Source organism: Aulonocara sp. 'chitande type north' Nkhata Bay, linkage group LG14, assembly GCF_057382095.1.
Source record: "Aulonocara sp. 'chitande type north' Nkhata Bay isolate Kocher_YH1m ecotype deep benthic linkage group LG14, A_spYH_male_GT1.1, whole genome shotgun sequence".
Taxonomy (NCBI): domain Eukaryota; kingdom Metazoa; phylum Chordata; class Actinopteri; order Cichliformes; family Cichlidae; genus Aulonocara; species Aulonocara sp. 'chitande type north' Nkhata Bay.
The window spans coordinates 26,657,894-26,670,132 of NC_141357.1; the positions used below are offsets into that span (position 1 = coordinate 26,657,894).

Sequence of the window (12,239 nt, forward strand, 5' to 3'; positions counted from 1 at the left end):
ATAATAAACAATATTGTGCAGCACGCAAGATAGACAGCGCACAATGTGCTTTGAGGCAACAGCCAAGAAAGGTGTAGTCCGCGTCTGTGAATGTACACCTCTGTGCATACCTGTGTGGATCAGCATCAGAAAGAATCAGAAAGGGTTTTATTGCCAAATGTTGAGCAGGTTTACAACATTAAGATATTGCTGCAGTGCTTCAGTGCAAACATACTGTCATAAATTACGCTTAAATAGACATGAAAAAAATAAATAAATAAAAATAAGAATAAGAATTAAAAGTGCTAAGTAGATAGATATATACATGAGTGCAGGTGGTGATCAGTGCCAAACATGGAATGATGCAGTGAACACAGCGTAGGGTCATGTGTTAGTGGTGGGAACAGTCATACAGTTATTGTTCATGAGTCAAACAGCAGAGGGGAAGAAACTGTTCTTATGGCGAGAGGTTCTGGTGCGAATGGACCGGAGCCTCCTGCCTGAGGGGAGCAGGTCAAACAGACTGTGTCCAGGGTGAGAAGGGTCAGCTGTGATCCGAGCTGCACGCCCCAGTGTCCTGGAGGTGTACAGGTCCTGCAGAGATGGGAGTCTGCAGCCAATCACCTTCTCAGCAGAGCGCACAACACGCTGCAGTCTCTGTTTGTCCCTGATAGTGGCTCCAGCGTACCACACGGTGATGGAGGAGGTGAGGATGGACTCGATGATTGCAGTGTAGAATTGCATCATCGTTTGTGTTGGCAGGTTGAATTTCTTCAGTTGCCTCAGGAAGTACATCCTCTGCTGGGCTTTCTTAATGACAGCAGAACTCTCTGCCTGGGAGGGATGTGAGGTGGGCAAATGAACTGAATCATTTCTTCAACAGATTTGATTCAACCATGAGACAGTCTACAACATCGGCTGCAGACTCACCCACCCCCACTGCTGCTGTTCCACCTCTGACACCTCAGACACTTCACACCTCCTCTATTCACCCTGCTCACTCCTCCCCACCCCCAACAACAGCATCCAATACACACTCAACACAAGGCTCCAGCCTGTCTCTCTCAACCACCCAGGTTAGGAGGGAACTGAGGAGGATTAATGGCAAGAAGGCAGCGGGCCCAGATGGCATCAGCTCGAGGGTCGTCAGGTCCTGCGCGGACCAACTGTGTGGGGTGATGGAGCACCTCTTCAACCTGAGCCTGAGGTTGGGAAGAGTCCCACAGCTCTGGAAAACCTCCTGTGTTGTACCAGTGCCAAAGACTTCACGCCCCAAGGACCTCAACAGCTACAGGCCGGTGGCTCTGACATCCCACCTGATGAAGACCCTGGAGCGGTTGGTCCTGGCTCAGCTTCGGCGCCTAACAAGCTCATCACTGGACCCACTTCAGTTTGCCTACCAGCCTGGCATTGGCGCGGATGATGCCGTCATTCACCTCCTACATCGTTCCCTCGCTCACCTGGAGACCGCTGGAAGCACTGTGAGAATCATGTTCTTTGATTTCTCCAGTGCCTTCAACACTATTCTTCCCTCGGTTCTGAAGGACAAGCTGGAGAACTCTGGAGTGGACCATCACCTCACTACCTGGATTTTGGACTACCTCACCGACCGACCACAGTATGTGAGGACTCAGGGCTGTGTGTCGGACAGGGTCGTCTGCAGTACGGGGGCCCCACAGGGAACGGTTCTGGCTCCGTTCCTCTTCACCATCTACACTGCAGACTTCTCCCACAATTCCACCCAGTGCTTCCTGCAGAAGTTCTCTGATGACTCTGCAATAGTCGGCCTCATCACTGATGGGGACGACAAGGAGTACAGAGGACTGACTCAAGACTTTGTGGACTGGTGCCAGCTGAACTACCTCCAGATCAACGCCAGTAAAACCAAGGAGCTGGTGGTAGACTTCCGCAGGCACAAGCATTCTCCACTGCAACCACTGAACATCCAGGGTATGGACATTGAGGCTGTGGACAGCTACAGGTACCTTGGTGTTCATCTGAACAACAGACTGGACTGGACTCATAACTCAGACGCCCTCTACAGGAAAGGGCAGAGCAGGCTGTACCTGCTGCGGAGACTCAGGTCGTTTGGGGTGGAGGGCCCACTCCTGAAGACCTTCTATGACTCTGTGGTGGCTTCTGCTATCTTTTATGGTGTGGTCTGCTGGGGCGGCAGCATCTCTGCTGGGGACAGGAAGAGACTGAACAGGGTGATCCGAAGGGCCAGCTCTGTTCTAGGATGCCCTCTGGACCCAGTGGAGGTGGTGAGTGACAGGAGAACGGCGGCTAAGCTGTCATCCCTGTTGGACAACGTCTCCCACCCCATGCAGCAGACTGTGACAGCACTGAGCAGCTCCTTCAGTGGGAGACTGCGGCACCCACGGTGTGGGACGGAGAGATTTCGCAGGTCTTTCCTCCCCACTGCTGTCAGACTCCACAACAAAGACTTTAACTGAACAAACACACACATCCACACATGTGCAATAACACTAAGTGCAATAATCTTTTCTGGCATCGTTGTATTTTTACTCAGTTGTATATAGCATTCGTATTCTATTTTTATCTTATTGTATATTTTTATTCTATTTTATTCTACTGTATATAGTATATTATTTTATTCTATTCTGTACAGCTGTGTACTGTATTTATTCTTATTGTATTCTAATTTTTGCGTCATAACTTTTGCACTGTCCACTTCCTGCTGTGACAAAACAAATTTCCCACGTGTGGGACTAATAAAGGTTATCTCATCTTATCTTATCTTATGACGGAGGTGATGGTGGGCTCCCACTTTAGGTCCTGGGTGATGGTGGTACCCAGGAAGCGGAATGAGTCCACAGAGGTGATGGGGGTGTCAGTCAGGATGGTGGGGGGGGAGTGGGGCTGTGTGCTTCCTGAAGTCCACAATAATCTCCACTGTCTTCTGGGCATTCAGCACCAGGTTGTTGTGGCTGCACCAGGACACCAGACGTTCAACCTCCCTCCTGTAGGCAGACTCATCCCCGTCCGAGATGAGTCCAATAACGGTGGTGTCATCTGCAAACTTGATTAGCTTGACAGACAGGTGGGTGGAGGTGCAGCAGTTGGTGTACAGGGAGAAGAGCAGAGGAGAAAGAACACAGCCCTGAGGGGAGCCGGTGCTGATGGTCCGGGAGTCCGAGACATTCTTTCCCAGCCTCACATGCTGTTTCCTGTCCGTCAGGAAGTCAGTGATCCACCGGCAGATGGGATCAGGCACATTCATCTGGGAAAGCTTACCTTGGAGATGGTCTGGAAGGATGGTGTTGAAGGCAGAGCTGAAGTCCACAAACAGGATCCTGGCGTAGGTTCCTGGGGAGTCCAGATGCTGCAGGTTGTTGTGGCTGCACAAGTGTAGGGCCATGTTGATGGCGTCATCTACAGACCTGTTGGCTCTGTATGCAAACTGCAGGGGGTCCAGGAGGGGGGCCGTGAGGGTCTTGAGATAGGAGAGAACCAGGCGCTCAAATGACTTCATGACCACAGATGTCAGAGCTACGGGTCTGTAGTCATTTAGTCCAGTGATCCTAGGTTTCTTGGGGACAGGGATTATGGTAGAGGACTTGAAGCAGGCAGGCACATGACATGCCTGCAGTGAGGAGTTGAAAATGCCAGCAAACACTGGGGCCAGCTTGTTTGCACAGTGTCTGAGGGTGGCAGGAGACACGCTGTCTGGGCCGGGAGCTTTTCGAGCAGTCAGACTCTTAAACTGCTTCCTCACACCTGCTTCATGAATATGAAGAGTTGTGGTGGGAGGAGGTGGTGTGAAATCCTCTTTTGTGTGGGGTGAGGAGGGGGGTGTTGTAGGTGAAGTGTTAGAAGGTGGTGATGGCTCTATGGAGGGGGGAGAGGTGGGGGAATGAGTGTCCAAAGTGTCTCTATTGTTGGGGCCGTTGGAGGTGTGAAGGCTGCCTGATGGCTCGTCAAAACGGCAGTAAAAGTCGTTAAGGGTGTTGGCCAAGAGCAAGTCATCAGTGGAGTGGGGGGTTTTAGGCTTGTAGTTGGTGATATTCCTAAAACCTTTCCACACAGAGGCCGAGTCATTCTCTGAGATCTGCTGCTGCATCTTCTCAGAGTGCTGATGTCCCTGTCTCCGCTTCTGAACGCCTTTCTCTTTTCCAGCCACAGCTTTTTGAGTTTAGGAGTAAACCAGGGTTTGTCATTGTTATAACTCACCCTGGTGCGTGATGGCACAATGCTGTCCTCACAGAAGTGGATATAGGAGGTGACAGTGTCCGTAAACTCATCCAAGCTGTTAGAAGCAGCCTTCATTGTGTCCCAGTCTGTAGACTCCAAACACGTGCGAAGCTCCTCCACAGCCTCGTTGCTCCACAGTTTTTTGGTCCTCACGACAGGTTTGGAGAGCTTCAGCCTCTGTCTGTATGCGGGGATTAGGTGGATCATGACGTGGTCAGAAAGTCCGAGTGAAGCGCAGGGCACCGCACGATAGGCCCCGCTGATCGTGCTGTAACAGTGGTCTAATGTCCTCTCCTCTCTGGTCGGGCATTTAATATACTGCTTGTATTTGGGAAGCTCATGGCTCAGATTGGCTTTGTTAAAGTCCCCAAGAGCAATGATGAGAGAGTCCGGGAATGTCCGCTCCATGTGCAGTATCTCCTCTGCGAGGGCGCACTGAGCTGCCTGCGCATCCGCATCTGGCGGGATGTAAACAGCGACCAGGATGAATGAAGCAAACTCCCGCGGAGAATAAAATGGTTTGCAGTGAATAAAAAGGTATTCCAGAGAGGAAGAGCAGTGCTGAGCAATCACTGTTACATCAGTGCACCAGCCACTATTAATGTAGAAGCAGACGCCTCCACCTTTGGTCTTACCAGAGAGAGAGGCCTGCCGGTCCGCGCGCAGCAGATGAAAGCCCTCCAGCTTGAGCGCGCAGTCCGGGATGTCCTCGCAGAGCCACGACTCCGTAAAACATAAGACACAGGAGGAGGCAAAGTCTCTGTTCATGCTTCTCATCAGGGCCAGCTCGTCTATCTTATTCCTGAGTGAGCGTACATTGGAAAGGAAGATCCCAGGAAGAGCAGTTCGCAGTCCGCATCTCCTCAGACGCACGAGTGCGCCGGCTCGCTTTCCTCTCTTTCGGCGTCTCACTTTCCTGATCAGAGTCTGCAGTAAATCTGCCGCAGATGCGACAAATATTGGAAGTAAATCCACAGGTGTTGTAGTCCTGTAGTTAAGAAGCTCTTCTCTGGTGTAAGAATATCCAGAGGAGTGCCCAGACACAGAAGTTATGCACAAAAACAAAACAGAAGTAACGCACTGAAGCACCAGGGCATCCATACGCGGCGCCATCTTGGTCTTGTCATGCTTGTATTCCAAAGGTTTCTCCATGTAACGATCTGCTAGGGAGTGTGGGGAGCCATAGCCCCGTCCACCAGGGTATGAAGCAGGTATGGAGGAGATCCAGGCCCCAGATATGCAGAGGCCCCAGAGTACAAGGACCCGAGGAGGACCACCAAAGGGGGGGGAACCGTGCCACCCTCCTGGGAAGAGCTGAGTAGAGCCCCAAAGGAGAGGTCACCCCGCAGCTACGGAGCAGAGGCCAGAGGGGGTTGCAGTGGCGTGCCCGCGGTCCTCGCCGGCAGCCAGCTGTGCCAGAGAGGACCGAGCTTCAGGCCCAGAGGCCAGAGGCCTGAGGGCATCCCACCAGTACCAGTTATTCTAAGCAGCTGTAAAAAGTCAGCACAACGAAAACAAACTACAACTAAACTTGGTTTATAGCTGACACAGATAGACAGCAGGTCATAACTTCTTACCTGAAGTTTAGTTCCTCTGCCACTATGACCGGCGGCCGCCTCGGGTCTCTCCTCCTCTTGCCTCCCCTTTCCCTTATCCACCTGCTGGCCTCCACCACTTGCTGATGTTGCTAAATCTGTGGAAGCTATGCCATAGCTACCGCCAAACAATTCAGTTATTTTTACACATTTGGCAGCGTCTGCCTGAAGGGCTTGTTTCTTTTTGGCTCTAATTTTTTCTGCACCTCCTTTTCTTTTTTTGTTCTCCATTTTCTTTAGTTCGTCTATATGATTGCTAAACAAGAGGGAGGGTACATCCGACCTCCTCGGCTGTAATTGGTCCTGCCCAGAGTCGATCATGACCAATTGGCCAATCCAACACCTTTCATTATTTATACCCTTCCAAAAAATAAAAATAAAAATCGATCGGCCCATAAAAACAAAAAATCGCCAGCGGCCCACCGGGCAAATGCCCGGTATGCCCAATGGCCAGTCCAGCTATGTCTGTAACACAGCTCCGCTTAACTGCCTTGAAAAACTCTGAAATAGTAGAACAATAAAATAAAATGCAACGAACCCATCTGGGATGATCCCGCAATCGACAACAGTTAAAACGTCAATTCACCTAGTATACAGTAACATCATGAAACACGTTCATTCCTATATAACATTATAAGCTAACAAGCATGCTAATCGCTAACCGTAACTGTACCGTAACTGTTTTCCTGTAAAAATAGGAGACACCAAACTATCTCTCTTTTTGTTACTCACCTTCTGCTCTTCCATTAATAAAATAGCATCTTCGGGGACCCCTCGGCCACGCAAAAAATCACTTATATCCACCATATTTAGTGAATTAGTTCTCCACCTGCCAAACTGGACACATCGCTGTCACTGAAGCTGGAAGCCTGCAGGTGCCCACCTCAAAATCCTGAGATTAAAGTCATAATTCTGAGATTAAAGTCATAATTCTGAGATTAAAGTCATAATTCTGAGAATAAAGTCAGAATTCCAAGAATAAAGTCAGAATTCCAAGAATAAAGTCAGAATGCTGAGATTAAAGTCAGAATTATAAAACATAAACAATTTCCAGCAGTGCAATTTGAGTTCTAACCATCCCAGAAACTATACAGAAAAGCATAAAGTCAAACATGACTTTTAAAAACACCAGTATAGGTAATGGCAGACATGCAATAGTTCGCGCTGACGTCTATTCATGAACAGCTGATTGGATCGGCAAAGCCTGTTTCTAGAATATTATGTTTTTGTTGCTGCAAATGCTTTTTTTGAAATTTTTGCAAAGCCATATGTGGAAGTAAACCTTGACTTAGGACAAGCTGATGGCATAAAATGTAAGTACAACTCCTCAGGTTTCATATGCAAAATGCAGTATTGCGCTAGCTTATGTGGTTGCAGTTCTACTGGGATTTAAAATTAGGTATGCAAAATGGAGCGTGCCCGCCCCAGCCGGTCTTAAAGGGTTTAGGACCATGAAACCTTGAAAGCTGACGTTCTTTCTGTTTTCTATAAGTATATGAAATATGAAAGTCATATATGTAATAATCTTGAAATTAATTTACCTTATGGTAATACCTCTGCTGTTTGGTGCGACTTCATGCAGGAGAGGTTGGATCTTTGGATGGTTAGAGTTCAATTAATGGCCAAGGCAACCTCTGTTGAAATTACTATTTGTAAATGACTATTTCATTGATACATCACACCTGCGAGTATAATTCTACAATTCTATTGCTGCGCCTACTCAACATTTAACAACACACACACACACACACACAGCTGTGAAATATGGATGGCATTTTATTTTTGTGTATTAGACATATATATATTCCATTGACAGTCACTTTTCCACCTCATATTATTTTACCTTGTATTGTCATCCAGATATAAAATATACTCTATACTTTCAAGCCTTATCTTATGTATTTATTTATTTTTCAAGCTCTTTTGACAGAACTCTTTGATATGTTTCATATTGTGATTCATGATAAAATAGATTATTATCCAGCTAGTTTTTGATCAGTATAAATACGTGTTTATTGTTGTTTTATTGTTTATTTTTGAATCAGGTGTTTTTTGCATTTTCTATGGATATTTCACCTAATCATCAGACTTCTTGGGAGTCTTTCATTTTGCATCAATGAATACAGTTTATTACATAAAAATTACCACAGGTACTTCTAAGTAATCATTACACTTTTGAAGTATTCTTGGTATTAAAAAGAAACAAGAAGCCATGCATTTTGCAGCTCCAATTCCTACTTACTACACAAACTACTACAAGTTTTTTTCTGGTAAAATCATACTTCTTGAAGTTTGCATTAATAGGTTATTAACACAAACTTCTTGGGATCTTTCTACAAATTTCTGTGAATTCAATTCATTATGTATATTTTATTTTCCACATGTAGTTTTTCACTCTGAATCATAATTTTTTTTCCATACAATGTCACGACCCATTAAAGCTTTTCTTGTGTTCAGTTCTGGTCTTATCAGGATTATGTAACATTTGGGTCCAAATAGTGCAACTAACAGGCCAAAACTTGAGGCCAGGATGGCAAATGCCTCCACTGCATCTGCATGGTTTCCTGGTGAGCTGATATAAGCAGGAACAAAGGCCACCCACACAGCACAGAAGATCAGCATGCTGAATGTGATGAGTTTGGCCTCATTAAAACTATCAGGGAGATTCCTCACCAGGAATGCAATTAGAAAACTGAGGAAAGCTAGCACACCAATATAGCCCAATAACACTGAAAAACAAACAGTGGAACCAACAGCACATTCATAAACAATCTTGTTATTGTGATATTGGGTGTTTTTATGTGGAGTTGGAGAGGAAGAGACAAGCCACGTAGTGCAGATGGCTGCCTGAATAGATGTGAAAACCAAAACTGTTCCTCTCTGCTGCATAGGACCAAACCACTTCAGACTGGCTCCCCCTCCTGGCTTGGAGGCTTTGAACACAGCCAGAACAACCATGGTTTTTACCAGGATGCATGAGACACACAGCACAAAGCTGATGCCAAATGCTGCATGCCTGAGTTGGCATGTCCACATCATGGGTCGTCCAATGAACAGAAGTGAACACAGGAAACACAACTTGAGTGACAGTAATAGCTGGAAACTAAGTTCTGAATTATTGGCACGTATTATAGGTGTTTTGCGATGATAGATAAAGATCCCTAGAACAACAGCACATATGAATGTGCCCAGTAAGGAGGTTGCTGTCAAACAAATACCCAGAGGGTCGTGGTAGGAGAGGAACTCTGTCTTCTTAGGAACGCAGTAGTCACGTTGGGAGTTTGACCAAAAATCCTCTGGACAACTGGTGCACCCCAAGGAGTCTGATACAAAAGAGGGCAGATAGTGAAACACTTTGTATATTTAATATGAATTAATTAAATATGCTGTGCTGAAAGATAAATAGTTACTGCTCTTATTAGTGACTGTTCCCTCAGAACAAGGGATGCAGTCAAAGCAGCATTCGGGTTCCCCCTTCCTTCTCACCATGTGGGTACCAGGAGGACAGCTCTCACTACATACTGATCGAGGTGGCTACAAGAAGAAAGTAAAAATGATCTGCCTGAATGACATATATAACATACATGTGATAAGATATAAATGTCTGAAAAAACATATATAACCTTTTTCGAATCAAAGTTCCAGAAGATTTTGTCGTCATCAAGTATGAGTTCTTCACCTTTGAAAGCTGATCTCTTAACCTCACCCACATTCTGAACTTTAGTGCTTCCATCTGGGAGCCACAACCAGTTCATCACATCATAAATTGGCAATGCATCACCATTCTCATCAAATGACACTTGATCACCAAATGGTGTGGTAAAGTTCATCCTTTCCAAGTAATAAACAAGCTGTTTAAAAAGAATGTGTTTTATCTAACTTGCAAATAATTACAGAGCAATTGACTTAGATTGAGTGTAACCTGATATCACACCTGCCATGGCTTCAGTGACTGCAATGTGGCACAGCTGTGTTCACTGAAAGGCCCTTTTCCTGGCTTGCAATACAGCATATCATCAAGAGAATGTGCAAAAGCATAAACAGCTTTGTATACATTGTATTCAGACCGGAGGTTGGAAATGTCCAAAAATTCAGTGTCTTTTTTTTCAAGTTCTTCCTGTCCAGTGCATAGTGGACCTCCACCTTCCAACCAGCCTGGTGGAGCTGGAGCAAATCTGCACTGAAATGTGAATTCCCAAAACTGATTCACCTGAAATATATGATTGAAATATGTTTGTTAGACATAAAGAAAATATGCAATTCTTGCATATACTACAGTAAATGGTTCAACTCTTACCATGCTATTCCCATAGCTATTGTTGTGATATAGGTCAGGACGTATTTGTAACAGGAACTCCCGGAACCCTGGTATTTCTCCTCGGCGAATAGCAATGCCCAGTGTACCACCCAGGTATGGCATAAGCTGAGGGGTTTGGAGTACAGTAGCTGATGTCCAGGCTTCACTTGCCATCCACTGTAGGCCTGTCACATTTTGCCTTAGTACCTGTGCATTGTATTAAATCAAAAGTTTACAGTGATACTGAAATTTAAAAAAATAATATCATCATGAAATTCTACTAGTTTCTGGTCTGCCAAAATAATTCAATGTGATTTGTTTTCTATACACATTCACATAAATATGAAAGATACGTATTACACTTAGTGATCTTTTAAATTAGTAATAATTAAATTGTTTTAAAGCCAGACCTCTTCCATAAGCTTTATCATCCGACTCTCATGTGCAAAGACAATGACAACTCGAGCTGTGGATTTTTTCATGACATTCACGATCCTCCTGACTTCATCTGTGCTTTTGTCCCAAGGTAAAACTTCAACGTAAGCAAGGCAAATTTCACCAGACAGACTCAGCTCAGATTGTAAGGCTCTTGCTGCATGAAATCCATAATCATCATCACTGACCAGCAGGCCTGCCCAAGTCCAGCCAAAATGTTTGAGAATGTTAATCATAGCATGAACCTAAGTGAATACAGATTAAATCATTATTGCATAGGCTAGAAAAATCTTTCTTTAGCATTTCTTTTCATCAGCTTTACAGCACATCATTATGTATTCTGTTGGTAAACAGGTATTCATCAGATATATCCTTAAAAAAACTAGTTCTTTATTTTTCATTTCTTTAATTTTGGTGACGTTTACCTGGAAAGCATCACTTGGGATCGTCCTAAAGAAGGATGGATACTTTTGACGGCCACTCAGGCAGGAACATGTAGCAAAATAACTCACCTGTGAAAAATACAGACTGTATATTGTATATTATTATTGACATTAAATTTACAATTAAGTTAATATAAACAAAAATAACATGCTATGGTTAAACTGAAAACTTACCATAGGTACTCTGTACAAACCTAAGACGCTGGAGATGGCAATAGAAGGTGTAGAGGAAGAATCACCAACAATCCCTATGACTGGAGGATTTCCAACACATGTATCATCCAATATAATTTTTTCCTCTTGACCACTGACTAATGACAATGCTGCACGAAATGCAATTCCAAGTTCAACGCAGTTATCATAAAAAGTGTATCCCAGAGTCACATTTGGTAACAGGTTGGAATTTCTGTTGATTTCATCAATAGCAAAAAGCATGGTTTGTGCCAGCCTAAATCCTAGTTCATAAAACCTAAAAAGAAGAAAAAAGAGAAAGATAATTATTGAATAATACAGTAATACCGCAGACTACTTGGAAAACTTATTGCAAAACTAACAAAAAAATTACAGAAAATTAATGACGACAATTAAAGATATATTTTAATTTAAAAAAATAACAACAGATGCTTAAAAATCTATATATTATATTACTTAAAAATCAAACATGTTCCCTGGAAATATATGGCAAAGCTAGTAGTTACTAAACGAATGGCAACAATTAAACTGATAATCTGTTAAACGTACCCATGGCATGTAGGCTGTTGTGGCTTTGAGGTAAAAGACAGATGAGGAACGCTTCTAAAAAAGTGAATTGGAAACAGTCCACCCAAAACGACATCCCCACTCTTATGCATGCCATTTAGATGAAATTGTCCCTGTAACTGACAGAAGGGAAATACATGAGATGATACAGCATAAGAAAAGTAGAAATACAGCAAAATGATCAAGAGCAAATTGGTTTGTAATAATGAGCACATGACAGCTTTCTGATTTTCTGAGCCTAGTAATTATGTTTCATTGCTTTACTAATCCCTTTTATTGAAATGTTGTGTCACTTAATCTTGCACTCCACCCATTAGGGAAAAAGAATAAGAAGGGGGCAGGGCATATAATGCATTTCATATACACTGGTAAATCAATATAACAGAAGAATGATTATTCTTGGGGTTTAACCACCATACAAGATGTATAAAAGGAAAAATAAACATCAAAATTTCAATTTATGTACAGCAGGTTTTATCATGAATGTCTCAGAAAGGTCATGTTTAAAAATTCTAT

General features: G+C 44.1%; 1 protein-coding gene across 1 annotated transcript; it reads right to left on the bottom strand.

Annotated features, from left to right (window-relative positions):
- Positions 1 to 8,180: 8,180 nt before the first annotated feature.
- Positions 8,181 to 11,815, bottom strand: LOC147314763 (extracellular calcium-sensing receptor-like). Its single transcript, XM_086260419.1, has 9 exons — positions 11,706 to 11,815; positions 11,139 to 11,433; positions 10,947 to 11,033; positions 10,497 to 10,766; positions 10,087 to 10,293; positions 9,724 to 9,999; positions 9,413 to 9,640; positions 9,200 to 9,323; positions 8,181 to 9,112 (listed from the first exon to the last, which is right to left on the bottom strand). Exons 1-9 carry the CDS (start codon positions 11,813 to 11,815, stop codon positions 8,181 to 8,183), a joined length of 2,529 nt encoding a protein of 842 aa, XP_086116545.1.
- Between the last annotated feature and the right edge of the window lie 424 nt (positions 11,816 to 12,239).

Coding starts and splice junctions, on each gene's coding strand:
- LOC147314763 (XM_086260419.1), bottom strand. CDS start 11,815: ATGCATAAGAGTGGGGATGTCGTTTTGGGTGGACTGTTTCCAATTCAC. Junction 11,434..11,705: donor CAACAGCCTACATGCCATGG/GTACGTTTAACA, acceptor TCTTCTTTTTAG/GTTTTATGAACTAGGATTTA. Junction 11,034..11,138: donor GTTTGTACAGAGTACCTATG/GTAAGTTTTCAG, acceptor TATTTTTCACAG/GTGAGTTATTTTGCTACATG.